This window comes from Desmodus rotundus, chromosome 5 (genome assembly GCF_022682495.2).
Source record: "Desmodus rotundus isolate HL8 chromosome 5, HLdesRot8A.1, whole genome shotgun sequence".
Lineage (NCBI taxonomy): Eukaryota > Metazoa > Chordata > Mammalia > Chiroptera > Phyllostomidae > Desmodus > Desmodus rotundus.
In genome coordinates this window covers 54,820,368-54,835,707 of record NC_071391.1, presented here as the reverse complement: position 1 = coordinate 54,835,707, position 15,340 = coordinate 54,820,368, and the positions used below count along the sequence as shown (strand labels likewise).

Sequence of the window (15,340 nt, the reverse complement as noted above, 5' to 3'; positions counted from 1 at the left end):
AGGCTTGGTAGGTTCATGAAGCTCTTAGTTTAGCACAATTCTGTTTCTCTATGTGCACTCTAAACCCTGGTGTGTGGCCTCACTGTTACTTTTTAAAATACAGAATATTTAGTTATTTGAACATTTTAATTTCTGACTTTTCTCACACTCAATTTTTCCAAAAACTTATTGGAAATAATGCATACTCCGTCTTCCTTTTGGAAAGTCACATTGTAGTTGAACATGTTAAAGGCTCTTAGGATCCTGCAGTCAAGAAAACTGTTCACATTTGCTAATATGTTTCCTAAAATTGACTAGGAAACAAACCTTTTCCCCCTCACAAAATATCATTTAAAATTATATAGAAATATACATTTGGGGAGAGGCATTTTAACTTTCTCTATGATGCCTTTTCTCGTCTTTCCAAGTTTCCCCTTTCTCCAGGAAAGTGTTGCTGGAAGCTGGTCCTACGTATTAAGTAAGTGGTGAGGGGGACATTCTGGAATCAAACGAGTGCTGTACCGCATTACAGTGCCTCTGAGAGAAATAGGCATAGGGCATAGTAGAGGCATACAGAAGGGAATGATTTACTTCTCCCCACTTGAGGGCATAGGCAGTGACGGCCTGATAGGGGAGATGATACTTGAGCTGAGTACTGTGGAAGGTGAGTTGGTGTTTGCCAGGCATTAGTGGAGTGAGAGAGTGGGAGAAGGGCATTTCAGGTGAGCAAAGGCAAAGATGAGGGAAAGAGCTTCAATGGGCTGGGCTGGAAACGGTTTTGCTAGGGGGCAGCAAAAGCTACAGGAAATGAAGCTAGAGTGGTAGGGGGGCACTTTGTATGTTATGCAACTAACTTTGGTTTTGTTTTATAGTCTGGGGCATGATTTAAAAGGTTTACCTATTTGTAAAGGGATTATGCTCAAAACAGAGAAATTGTCAAGTAGTGCAAGTTGAATGCTCAAGATTGTTTTATGATCAAATCAAAGTCCTATGTCTTTTTTGTTTTATTACACTATAATTTTATATTCCTCTTCTGATTACCTCCTTTCTCTCTGTGAAACGACAGGTGGTATGCCAGTATTTGAAAAATCCCCATGTATCAGATACACAGTTGCTACAGAATATTTTCCAAGCTCTGAATGTATATTACAATTATTCAGGCCAGGCGAGATGCCTGAATATGTCGGAGACAGCAACTGGTAGTCTGGGAACCCTGGGTTGGAGCTATCAGGTAAGTGTGTATAGTTCCCCAAGTGGTACTTGGTTTTCACTGGTATGGTTGTGTTGTAACAGAGAGTCCACAAGATTTTGTCACTTAATCTGAATCTCAATTTGACCTCACTCAGAGTTCATGGATAAATTTCTTCATTCATTCTTACGTGTATTTAATCATCATCAAATATATTCTGAGAACTTAACATTGGTCAGTCACCTTTCTAGGCTTCAAAGATACAAAGATAAATAAGATATGATCTTACCATCAAATATAGCTTGTTGAGAAAGAAGTGTACCTAATAGTATAATAGATCTTGATAGTTTTATAAAGGAAGTATTTTATGGACACATATGAGGTCTGTCCAGAAAAAGCCCAGCCCTTGTTAACATAACGAACGATTTGCATGAACGACGTCAATGTAACCTGGCAGCCAAGGAGAGGGGACTGGAATGCGCATGTGTGAACAGTGATGACTGTACTAGTCAGTGGGGGCGGGAGATGCCACCGAGTGAGGTGTCATGTGTACTGTGAGGCTGTCGCATTTAAAATAACTTTGCGAGCAGAGCAATGAATCTGCATCAGTTTTTGTGTTAAGCTTGAACATTCCTCTGTGAAAGCTAATTGATAATTCAAAAGGCCACAGCTATGGGCAACTGGTGATTGGCAGTTTCATCATGATAGTGTGCCCGCTCATGCATCATGTTACGTGCAGAGTTTTTTTGTGAAACATCAAATCACCCAGGTGACTCAACCCCTGTATAGCCCATATGTAGCACCCTGCAACTTCTGGCTTTTCCCCCAATCTAAAATCACCTTTGAAAGGGAAGAGATTTCAGACCATCAGTGAGATTCAGGAAAATACAACAGGACAGCTGACAGCATTTGGGAGAACTGTGTGAGGTCCCAAGGTAACTACTTTGGAGAGGACTGAGGTGTCATTGTCCTATGTACAGTGTTTCTTGTATCTTGTATCTTGTTCAGTAAATGTCTCTGCTTTTCATATTACATGGCTGGATACCTTCTGGACAGACCTCATAAAGAAGGGGAGTCTAACTTGACTGTCTATGCGGCTTTGTTTCTTATCTTTACAATGAGAATAATAAGAATAAGAATACTTTCCTCCCAGAGTTGTTTTGAGGATTCAGTATGACAAGAGATGTGAAAGAAAGCAGTTTACAAGGAAGGAATGTACAATTCTAACTTCTGTGATTTCTCAACCAAGCCTTCCCAGGAGCACTGAGAGGTGGTAAGGGGCAGAGCTAACGAGCAGGAGCTCTGAAGCCTGACTGCCTGATGTCCAACTCTGGCTTTGCTGCTTACTAGCTGTATGACCTTGGACAAGTTATTCAACTTCTTTGTGCATTATTTTTCACTAGATTCTGCTGGTTTGCTTTCTCAGGCCTGCACAGAAATGGTCATGCCCTTTTGTACAAACGGGATTGATGACATGTTTGAACCTCACTCATGGGACTTGAAGGAATTTTCAGATGATTGTTTTAAACAGTGGGGTGTGACACCAAGGCCCTCCTGGATCACTACTATGTATGGAGGCAAAAACATCAGTTCCCATACGAATATCATTTTCAGGTGAGCTTTTATTGGTCCAAAGAAAAACTTTGGTTGATAGAGACACTTGTAGAATAGCTGAGAAAATAGACCCAGGAAAAATGTTGGACCAGGAAAAATAAGCAACATAGAATACACCCAGTGGCATCTGTTTTCCTATTCCTTGAAAAATAGAGGATGCTGAGAAGAGATATGATTTTATACTGTATTACTAACATGCTTAAAGGATTAAAAACAATACAGCAACAGAATTAAAATATTTTTAAAAACTCCCAGCACAAAATGAAGCATCATCTTTTCTCAATTTGTCTTACTTTTGTTACAGTTGTTATTCAACAAACACTTTTGAAGTTCCCAACCTTTTCTATTCTGGGAACTATATGAGGTACTTTAAATATATTACCTAAAATTGAATCCTCACAATAGCCCTGTGAAGTAGTTGTTTCATTTGTTTTAATTTAACTGAGAAGGAAAGTGAGGGCCACTGTGTTCAGTCATTAGCCAAAATTCATCTAGCTTTGTTTTAGTTACCAATAAAGCCAGATTTCAATCTTGGCTTGTTTGACCATAAAAATCCTGTTTGTTCTCCTATGTCACACTGCTCCTAGAGAGACATACGTGGTTTTGGTTCACAACAGAATTATTTGAGTAGAATCTATGTGTATCTGATTGTGACTTCAGTATTTCCATGTTTTGGCTTTGTACATCAGGTTGTCAACTATTAAGAATAGCAACTAGTTAATCAAAAAATTTCCCAAATGTATATGGAAATAGTAGAGAGATACCCTTACATAGCTCTTAACCTGCAGCTATTGTTTAAATTGTATTGAGTAAATGTCATTCTTTTACAAGCTCTTATAGACAAGAGTTCAAACCGGCCTTGGGGGCGTGCTCAACAGCATTGGAGAGTGAGAAGTGCTGTTCTGAAGAAGGACCGCTGTCTGGGTTTAGGTCCCTAGCACCGCCCACTTTGCAGCCTCTCGGCCTGGGTTGATGCTGTTTTCTCACCCAGTCGGGTGCCTACCCAAAGTAAAAGTAGGAACACTTCAATGGAAAACTTAGAGACTCATTTTATTTAATTTCGTTAAATTGTGTTCCTTGTTCTCTATAGGATTCTTGACAACTGTAGTCTTCAGCTCAGCTTGAAAAACGTGACAGTTGAACAAATAAATCTATTTACGGATTTTAAGGAAACTGTGCCAAATTATGTGTCTGAGATTAGGGAAACATGAAAGGACCAAGAGGACTGAAAAAAGCTTAAATACGAGCCTAGTGTCTCTTGTTCCTCACAGGAGGAAGCACTTTGTCAATTTCTTGTTTTTCTTTAGGAGCTAATCTCTATGTAGAATTTATATGGAATGTCCTAGTATGCTGACATTTTAAGCTCATCCTTCCTTGCTTTTACCTTAGAAAGCTGAAGTTCAAGTTGAATTATAATGTGCAGTCTTTAAATCCTTGTGTGAAGATTTTAATATGTGAGTTTTGGTTAAATACAGTGTCCTTTTTAAATTGGATTCAGCCATTACAGGTATTTATTTTAGTTATCCACCTGACCTCTTATTTTCCTCAGGCCATCAAAATAACAATAATCATCATCATCACTGGGAGGGGGACAGATTTTGTGAGAAAATTTGGGGAATAGAACTGAAGCCTATAGGTAGAAATTGCAGCTCAGTGTTAAAAACGTTTAGTTCGGTATGAGAAAGGACTTTCTAACAGAGCTGTGCCAAGGGGGAATGAGTTGACCTAAATAAAATTACTTAAGTTCTTTTTGATCCTGTGTTTTCTCTTCTGAAAAAATAAGAGTAATAATACCATGCACCCCATAAAGTTGTTGTGGTGCTTAAAAGAGTTAACCCAAAACTGTCAGATATATAGGCTTAAAAATATTTATTGCATGAATAAATGGAAGTACACTCTCTGTCTTGTACTTTGCATTGAAGCCACAGGGAACTCTTTATTTGTCCCTGAATGTCCTTTTCCTTCCTCTTTTTCTTTTTCTCAAGACACAGGAGTCCTCCAAGAAACCCGCCCTGACTCCCTCAGGGAGGTTAGGTTTCCGCACCGCGTAGTTCCTAGGGCCTGCGACTATCACAGCACTCTGTGTGGAAATCTGTTTGTGTTTCTGTCTACCCCCATGAGTTTGTGAACTTCTTAATGGCAGGGACTATCTTAATCATCTCTGTGCCTTTAGCACCTGCTACAGTGACTGGCACATAATGAATGTGCAATAAATGTATTGGTAAAAATGAGGAACGAAGCTCAGGAAGGCTTTAGAGGCACGTGAAAGGTTAAAGATGTGAAGATGCTGCTTTGTCCTTCAGTGGCAAGTCTAGTTTTTAAAAAGAAACCCATTTTTATATGTTGCTCAGTGAAAACTCCAATGTCAATTTTTTTGTTACTTAAAAATTCACAATTCTGCTTTTCTGAAGAAAGCACGTTTCCAAAGTAAGGAGCAGCCCCAGGTGTCTCTGTTCTGTATTCTTAGTCGCTACCAGCTAGAAAACATTTCCGGTTGATGAGTGAGAACATGTCCAAGGAGCCATGTGAAAATATCTTTATGTTCAGGCTTCTCTCTGTACTTGCCTCCCACAAATGCATGACTGCTCTTCTTATCGGAAAGTTCAGTCTGTAATTGGAGATTTGCCACTTAAGAGCTTGGGCTTTGAAGTCAGAGAGACCAGGGTGCTGTTCTACTTCCTCACTGAGTAAGCTGCGTGGCCTCAGGCAGATTGCCTAGTTTTGTAAGTTAGAAATAACGACTACCCAACAGTCATTTCAGGGCGAGGTTAGACTATTGTGGAAGGGAGCACTATGAGGACAGAGATTCTGTCTGTTGACTGCTGAATGCCCTATAGCCAGTCAGTGCCTGGCACAGAGTAGGCACTCAATAAACATTTGTTGAATGAATGAGGATTGAAAAACAGTAACTATTCATATAGGGTTGGCCAAAAAGTCCATTTAGTATTTTCTATAAAAGACACGTTTTTCATTTTCACCAGTAACTTCATCGATTTGGACATTTTGAGTATGTCAGCTATCTCCCACTATTGGCTTCTAGTGGGTAGAGGCCAGAGGTGCTGCCAAACATCTTCCAATGCATGACAGCACCACAGCAAAGAATAATTGGACCAAAATGTCAATAGTGACAAGAAACTTTGCAAAAGATTTTTGACATGTTCAATCAGTCATAGCACCTTCATATGCTTCACAAATCTTTTCCTGCATTTCAGTTACATTTTTACCTTTCTTGAAATAATAAAACATAGCATGCTGAAAATGTTGCTTCAATCTTCAACATTAAAATGGCTGTGCAAAAATTCACCCATTTTGATAATGATTTTTGTAAAATGCATGGTGCTATGACAGCTGTCATAATACAATCTAACAAAATTGTTACAAATGAAGTTAAAGACAAACTAAACAAACTTTTTGACCAACCCAATACTTCCAGAACCTTCAGCATTTTTTAAAATTTCATAATGGTTTTGTTGGAAGGATTAATTTTTCTCCCCAACCCCAATTGGTAAGAAATTATCTTACCCCAGTGGTCATTCTCTGATATTTAAATATAACTCGGAAAAGCAATTCCTGAAAAGCTATTAGTTTAACGTCATTTTTCAGGCAAATTAATTGTTGCCAGCAGTTAAGTGAGGCTCACTGTTGGGAAATTTATCCGGGCATCTATTGGGTTGGCCAAAATGTTCATTATGTTTTTTCCATACAATGGCTCTAGTGGGTCTTAGTTGTCTTGAACTTTATTTGAAACAATTTTGTTAAATTGTATTGTGACAGCTGTCATATCACCATGCATTTTTAAAAAACATCAAAATTGGTGAATTTGCAGCCATTTTAATATTGAAGATGGAAGAAGATATGCACTTTTGGTGTATCATGCTTTATAATTTCAAGAAAGGTAAAAATGCAACTGAAACACAAAAAAAAGATTTGTGCAGTATATGAAGGTGTTGTACTGATAGAACGTGTCAAAAGTGATTTGTGAAGCTTCTTGTCACTATTGACATTTTGGCCAAATAATTCTTTGCTGTGGAGCTGTCTTATGCATTGGAAGGTGTTTAGCAGCATCCCTGGCCTCTACCCACTAGAAGCCAATAGTGGGAGATAGCTGACATACTCAAAATATCCAAATCAATGAAGTTATTGGTGAAAATGAAAAATGTGTCTTTTATTTTATGGAAAAAATTAAATGGGCTTTTTGGCCAACCCAATAGATTTTCTCATGAAAGCCATTATTAGTAGTTTCTTTTTGTAAATTTCCCAGTGAGTTGTTTAGCTTTCACAGGTCTAGGACCAAGAAATTCAAGCTGCTGTGCATCTTAGGTGTCTCAGCAACTCCAAACACTGTTGCTAAGTCAGTAGAGTGATTCAGATGACCTTTTATATCAAATGCAGTTTACCTTGTGGCTGTTGGATTGCTTTTTTGTTTCGCAAATAATGGAGTTTCCAGTCAGGTTGGTCCTTTCAAATTTGAATAAAGCTATTTGTTCACTTAAGAGAATCCAAACTAAAGTTTACTCTTTAGTTTAAGAGTAAACTAAACCCTCTTTTTAATTTACATTAAAAATACTCTATATCTGGTAGTTGAAAACAGTCAGTTGTATTTTGCATGTGAATTTTCCCTTTTGTTTCTAATAAAACGAAAAAGCACGTTTTGAGATTAGTCTTTTTTTTTCAAGAATGATGTTATTAATTGCAATTAATTATTTTTTTAATAGAAAAGTGAGGTGAGAATTTGTGGTGGGAATTTAAAATTTCATTTCAAGCACACATATTTAAAGTACCTAAATGCATATTTTTCCATTTAATTTGTTAAATTGATTGCGTTAGTTTTCTTTTTTTCCTTTTTTCTTTTTTTCCCCTGTAACTTTTCCCCCATACTCCCCCTCCACCCCCTCCCCTCTGGTAATCCTCCATGTGATCTCTATTTCTGTGAATCTGTTCCTGTTCTAGTTGTTTGCTCAGTTCGATTTTGTTTTTTTAGGTTTGGTTGTTGATAGTTGTGTTTTTTGTCATTTTGCTATTCATATTTTTGACTTTTCTTCTTTTGCTTAGAGAAGTCCATTTAACATTTCATGTAATAAGGGTTTGGTGATGGTGAACTACCCCAGCTTGACCTTATCTTGGAAGCACTTTATCTGCCCTTCCATTCTAAATGAGAGCTTTGCTGGATAGAGTAAGCTTGGGTGTAGGTCCTTGCCTTTCATGACTTGGAGGTCACACATGAATGTGGGTCTGCCAGCTACCACCATGCTGTGGGTTCTCTTCACCCCCGGCTGCCAGTCTGCACCCCTCCTACCAGTTTGGATGAATGTTTCTTCTTTAACTCCTTAGTTGTTGGATTTACATACAGTTCGATTTTCTGGCAGTTCTGGTTGTTTTTTATTTTTAAATTGGTTGTTGTCCTTCTTTTGGTTGTGCAAGGAAGTGACGCGTATCAACCTATGCCTCCATCTTGGCCAGAAGTTGGAAGAACTAATATTGTTAAAATGTCAGTACTCCACAAACTGATCTACAGATTCAGCATAATCTCTACCAGAGTCCCAGCTGTTTTTTTAAAAAAGAAATTCACAAGCTCATTTTAAAATTTATGTAAAAATGCAATGGACCCAGAATAGCCAAAACAGTCTTGAAAATGAAGAAGAAATTTGCAGAATTCATACTTCCTGGTTTTGAACTTACACTTCCTGGTTTCAAACTTATTATAAAGCCAACATAACAAGTATTCCTGCACCTTTCTAGTCCCCCTCCTTACACTCCAGGTGTATTACCTTTTACCCTTCTCTCTCCTAAGTTTTAAGGGCCCCTTCTTTTGCTAACTGTTCCTAAGCCCATTTCTTCCACAGCTCATTACTTCTACCTCTGTGATTTCTAAATAAGCTTTCACTATAAAAAATAAAAAGTATATAGCCATAATCAATATAGTGTTATACTGGCATAAAGATAGAGAGATAGATCAGTGGAAGAGAGTTGACAGTCTAGAACTCAGCCTTTATATATGAATGGTCAATTTTCAGACAAGAATGCCAATATAGATAGTTCATTGGGGAAAGAATAGATTTTTCAAGAAATGATGCTGGCAAAACTGGATATGTCATGCAAAACAGTGAAGTTGGATCCATACATCATACCATACAAAAAATTAACTCAAAATGGATCAGATGATTTCATTGATAACCCATTTTAAAATTGGGCAGGAATCTGAATAGACATTTTTTCAAAGATACACAATCCAATCAACCCATGAAAAAATGCTCAATACTGTAAGTAATTTGGGAAATGCAAATCAGAGCAACAATAAGATTCATTTCATACCCACATAAGCTGTAATTTGGATGGTAGAAAAGGTGAATGGGAATATAGTCAATAATGTGATAAGCTTGCATCGTGACAGGTATTACTACAATTAGTGGGGTGATCACATTGAGAATTATAAAAATGTTGAATCACTATACTGTACACCTGAAACTAATATAACTAATATAATATTATATACCAACTATACTTAAATTAAAAATGTAAAAACAAAAAGACCGATAACATGTGTTGGCAAGGATATAGAGAAATTGGAACTCTCGTGTGTTCCTAGTGGAAAATGTAAAATGACTCAGCCACTTTGGAAAACAGCTTGGCAGCTTTTCACAAGGTTAAGTTACCACGTATACCGAAATTCCATTTTTAGGTATATACCCAAGAAAAATGAAAACATGCACCCATGCAAAAACTTGTATATGAATGTTCATAGGAGCAGTGTGCATCGTAGAAAAAAGTGGAAATAATGCAAATAAATGTACATCTCATGACTGGATAAATAAAATGTGTCATATTCATACAATGGAATATTATTTGTCCATAAAAAGGAATAATGTGCTGATACATACTATAACTTTGATGAAACCTGGAAAACATTATGCCAAAGTGAAAGAAGCCTGTAGTCACAAAAGACCACCTATTGTGTAATTCCATTTATATGAAATGTCCAGAATAGGCAAATCTGAGGAGAGGAAAATTAGATTAGTGGTTGCCTGGGTCTGAGAGTGAGGAATTGCAGGGAGGGAAACTGGGATTACTGGCTGCCAGTACTAATGGATTTCTTTTGGGGATGATGAAAATGTTCTAAAATTATGGTAATGGTTGCAAAACTATGAATATATAAAAGCCATTGAATTGTTCATTTTAAATGGGTGAATTTTGCAGTGAAATATATCTCAATAAAGCTCTTAAATATTATTAGGGATGCTCTCTCTGATTATGTTGCATTTTTACTCAGCTAAACTAAATAGCCTGATTCAATGACTGATCCCGTTGCATTCATTCTGAAATGCGAACTACCAGCCAACACTAATAACCTAACAGCATTTCCTTAACTTTAAAGCCCCTGTAAAATGGGGATCTTTGAGTAATGACCAAATTTTCTGATTCCAATTCAGAGGAGTTTTTTTTAGTTCTATATCCCTATTTTCAAGGGAAGTATTGTGTGAAAAAATGAAGAGTTTTTTTTTAATAGCTAAGAGATAATTAGCATTTTAAAATATGAGGACTTTTCTTTATTACTTTGATAGCTGGTCCTAGGAAGGAGGACACTGGCATTACTGAGGGACTGCTACGTGCCTGACACTTGTGCTTATTGAATACAACATGTACCGCTGATGTAACCCAGGCAACGGCCCTGAGACGTCGGCCTTTTTATTTCTGGTTTTCAGAGGAGGAAGGTCATCTGGCTTTTGATGAAGCTGGGATTGAAATTTAGGTTTCTAAATTCCAATTTTTTGATACAATCTGGACTGATTCATGGGGTACCATCTTCACTCTTTGGTCCTGTTTCTAGTACTTGTTTGCAGAAAAATGTACTGGTGTGAATAACCTCCCTATGTGACAGATTAGGTCCCCAGATCAAATCTCCAGGTTACAAGCTTGTAATTTTAGATGTTATACATAAAATAGGTCTCTCTTGTCTTATCTGGATAAAAAATACAAAAATCTAACAATCCTATTTTTGTTCTTTCCCCCACTTAGCAATGGTGACTTAGACCCCTGGTCAGGAGGTGGAGTAACCAAGAACATCACAGACACCTTGGTTGCCATCACTATCCCGGAAGGCGCCCATCACCTAGATCTTCGAGCCAACAATGCCTTTGATCCCAAGTCTCTGCTATTAGCCCGCTCTTTGGAAGTTAAATACATGAAGCAGTGGATCAGAGATTTCTATGCCAGTCTGAGAAAAACACGCTGAGCAATTTTTGATCATTTTCAGTTTCTTCTTTTATGTTCATTCCACCCACATTACCATTCACTTTGGTTTTCTACACAAAATTACTTTCCCTTGTTCATCATTGGATTTGCTGGGGCAAAGGCTGAGACAGAAGAGGGTGACGGTGGTGACAGCAGCCATCCCACACCCCAGGTCCTTGCCGCCTTTGACCACTTCCAGGAAGAATCTCTTTGTGGCAGCTTTCCCTCCCCATCAGGGCCCTCATAACTGCAGCACGGTTCCTGGCTTTCACAGAGGGGGAGTCCATTCCTTTGTTTGTCTGCAAGCAGGGATTTCTCTTGGTTTTCAGACTGAAGTCTCTTTGGCCCATTTGTCTTTCCCCACCCTTGTCCTCCTAAAATGAAAAGGAGAAGATAAGGATGATTGTAAATGCATCTGATAGAAAGGATGTCTGATGCCAATCCAGGAAATAGCCATTTCTTTTGTACGTGATCGAACCACTTGGAACTGCGCTGTAAATAAAGAGTAAGGTGGGACCTTGTCCCTGGGTGCTGCTCCTGCAGTTCACTCCAGCTGTTGGGATCGCTGTGCGCACTGGGCTTGGCTGGTTTTGGAAAGCCCTTTAATTTTCTCTCTTCTACTTGGCAGCTTTTCTTAGTTCTGGGATATTTGCCACTGTGGTACTGCCAGTTAGAAATCTGGCCTCTTTTTGCTCCATTTTTCTTTGTTTCTAAGGTCAGTTTTGTGGTAATTTGGTTACATTTTGTCAGTTTGGGAAAATGACTCTGTTTTGCTTTTCCTTTTACATCAGAGCAGGTTTTTATGTGCTGTGATCACTGATGATACTTTCTTAAAAAGCCATTAAAAATTGATGAATCAACTATTCAAAAAGTAGACTGTAGTTATGTTCAACTTTTTAAAAAAAATTTTATTTCCTGGTGGTTGATGCTGCTGCCATTAAAGCCAGAAGTGTCAGGACATTAAGAGGCAGGTGCACGAGACCTTTTGTGTGTGGCTTCCAAAAGGCAAGCTGATTCATGCGGGCAGCATATTTGACATTAATAAATGACTGAGCCGTTGCTCTTTCCAAAGGGTTGGCTTCTTTCAAGCAGTTCTTACACTGAAACCTTTCTTCAGAAGAGCTTTTCTAGGATAACAAACAGGGTTGGATCCAAACCTTTCAGGGGCACAGAGAGAGATGCTATTCTGTTGAAAGATTTCTTCCCTCTGTTTGTTTTTAATTTTTCTTAAAATATTTTTTTTCACCCCTCATTGAGGACATTTTTTGTTTTTAAAAATTTACTCTGATCTCAATCATTTTTAGAACACTTATTTTTTAAAAGTATACAAAGTTAATTACTGGATGAGAGACTGAAATATTTCCCTTACTCTCCCTGGCATCTGGGAAGCACAGAAAAATCTTTGGTTTCAGAAGCCTCTGGTGCTTCTTGTAATGAATTGCCCATCAAAGCATTTGGTCACTTTTCATTTTAACATCAGAGAAAAGTCTACTGGGGTGGGAATTTAAGGGATAAGACCATACTAGTTTCTAGTTTTTATATTCTTTTTCAAGTAAAAAGTACATAATGCTGGGTTTATGGGCTTAATAGAGGATAGATAGTCTTACTATTTTAGGATACTATTGATTTGGGGACATTTTCCTTGAAACCTTTTTACGTGCTTAAAATCTTTAAAATATTTTGCTACTTCATTTAATATTAAATCTGTTGATGAATTATATTTTTGAGAAGAGAATAATTACCAAAAATGTCTATTTTTCTGCAATTACAATTGGTTTTATGTTTTACTTTATGTACATTTTCTGACAGATGGGAACCTTAATTAAAGTTAACCTAATTATGACATGCTGAAATTTAATTTTAAACTGAAGAATTAGAACATCAAATAAAAGCATCTCTCTAATAGATGATGCTTTTGAAAGACCAGGAGAGACAAAGAGAATTGAGGTGGTTTTTATCTTCTGTTTTTTCACTTTAACTACTTAGAGTCAATGGGTAAAACTAAGGAAAATTGAGGATCTTTCTTAAGGATTCTGTAGAGTCAAGAGATTTTCCAGAGGAGCCAGTGTCTAGTCTAGCATATTAGAGAGTGAAGACACCCTGGAGACCCCCGCCGACCCCATCATTTGTAGGTGGATGGCACTGATAGGAACAGAGAGAGAAGGAACTTGTGTAAGGCCTCACTCACAGCTCATTTTTGACAGAACTGGGCCATTAATTCAGGTTTGTTTGTTGTTTTCTCTTTATTGGTGTAGCTTAATCTTTGTTTGATTCAAGAAAATAAACCTCACTGAACCAGCTTAAGCAAAAGAAGGAACTTAATGAAACTGCAGGGTGAGTCCCAGGACTTGGGGAACAAGGGGTCATGAGTCAATGGAACCAGGGTCTGGAAAGTCATTCAAAGTCAAGACTGCTATTTCTCTCTCTCTCGCTCTGAACAGAGGTCACCAGTCATCAGCCTGTGGGGGAGATTTGTTTCTGAGATGTTTATAGCTTGTTTGGCAGACTGATGTGTGCATGTGCATCACAGTTACCCAAGGGCTTGGAAAACATTGATTGCTGAGCCCCACCCCAGAGTTTGTAATAAAGAAATCTTAGGGTGGATCTTGGGAAGTTGCGTCTCTAACAATTTCCCAGGTGATGCTGGGTGATCACACTTTGAAAACTTCTAATTGAAAGAATCTGAATTTCATTTTCTTCAACAGGGCATGTCCCTTTAGTTCACCTCACTCCTGGTGTCCTGCCTGACCCCATTTGAGTCTGGAAGCCCTGCCTAGCATTTCTCTTCCCATTGCTGCTTCATTCTCTCTGCAGACAGTTTCCTCTTCTTTGCTTGTTCAGGGCCCATGATGGCTTCCCACCATGGTGTCATCAGGCCCCAGAAGCTGCACCTCCTCACACGCCCACAACTCTCAGGTAGTTAGGGAGGGACAGGTTCATAAAAACATGGCATCAGAGATCACTGTTTGGGATATACTGTTTGGACAGTTCAGGTAACTCAGTATGTATCTATTACAGGATTTCTGGGATCACAGGTATCCAAAAATATTCCAATGACTTATGTAGTAAAGAGATTCATAGTTAAGCAAGTTTGGGAAATAATGGGTTAAACAAAGTTAGTTTTTTTTAAATTTAATTTGTAAATATACATTGTACTCTACAGAATGGTAACTGAGAATGCAACTTTTCCTACTTTTTTTGTATGTGCCCCATGCGTGACATAGCTCCAGCGACCAATATATTACTTTATCCTAGCTTTGATGCTGCATCTGCTTTGCACCTGACTGATACAAGAGTAGCTCCACTAAACAGGTATCTTCTTGCCCATTGCCAGGGGTTTGTCATACTCTTACTTACAGAGCTACAGAGCATACAACATTGTTCTAGAACCTGGAAACTACAATGGTAGAAAAAGTAAATACAGTATCTGTCCTAATAAGGTTTATATTCTCCTGGGAGAAGGATAGGAAATTTCACATTATACAGTGAGTATAATTGTAAATGCTATAAAGAGTGGGAAGCTCTTAGGGCATTTCCCCGAGAATCCAAGTTAGTCTGTGGGAATAAGTCTCTTTTTTTGAGATGTGACATTTTTGGTTTATCTAAATGATGAGTGGGAGCTATACTTGGAAGAGGAGTGGAAAAGAGCATGTACAAAACCCCTGGGGATACCATGTTCAAGGAACTGAAGGAAGGCCACAGTAATGGGACGGCAGATGACCAGAGAGAAAGTGGACATAAGAAGAATTTGGAGACACGGCAGGGAAAAGCTCATTCATGTAGACCTTGGTAAATACTCATTGTAAGGAATGAGAATATCGATGGTCCTTAATCAGGGGAGTGACATGAACAGATTTTTATTTAAAAAGACACTCCGGAAAAAATGTTTATTCAGGTCCTCTGCCTATCTTTTAATTGGATTGTGGGTTTATTTTTTTTACTTTGAGTTGTATTCTTGATATATTTTGGATATTAACCCCTAATCAGATATATTATTTGCAAATATATTCTCCCATTCAGTGGATTGCCTTTTTGTTTTATTGATCATTTCTTTGCTGTGCAAAACCTTTTTATTTTGGTAGAATCCATTTGTTTAGTTTTTACTTTGTTGACCTTGCCTAGGGAGACATATCCAAAAAATTTTTTTCCTAAGACCAGTGTCAAAGAAGTTATTGACTGTTCGTCCTATGGTTTCTGTTCTTATGGGTGTGGGAAGAAAAGTGAAAAAGGTGAATGGGAATCAGAGATACAAATTTCCAGTTATAAAATTAGTCATGGGGATGTAATATACAGCATGGGAAATATAGCCAATAATATTGTAATAACCAA

General features: G+C 37.9%; 1 protein-coding gene across 5 annotated transcripts in view; it reads left to right on the top strand.

Annotated features, from left to right (window-relative positions):
- Positions 1 to 12,854, top strand: part of PRCP (prolylcarboxypeptidase) — a 78,180-nt gene extending 65,326 nt beyond the window's left edge. For all 5 annotated transcript variants that reach the window (XM_053925832.1, XM_053925831.1, XM_053925833.1 and 2 more), the window contains 3 exons: positions 1,046 to 1,210; positions 2,595 to 2,782; positions 10,796 to 12,854. In XM_053925832.1, the coding sequence (XP_053781807.1) occupies positions 1,046 to 1,210; positions 2,595 to 2,782; positions 10,796 to 11,012 (570 nt within the window). In that variant the 3' untranslated portion in view covers positions 11,013 to 12,854. The remainder of the gene's footprint in view (positions 1 to 1,045; positions 1,211 to 2,594; positions 2,783 to 10,795) is intronic.
- Positions 12,855 to 15,340: the final 2,486 nt, after the last annotated feature.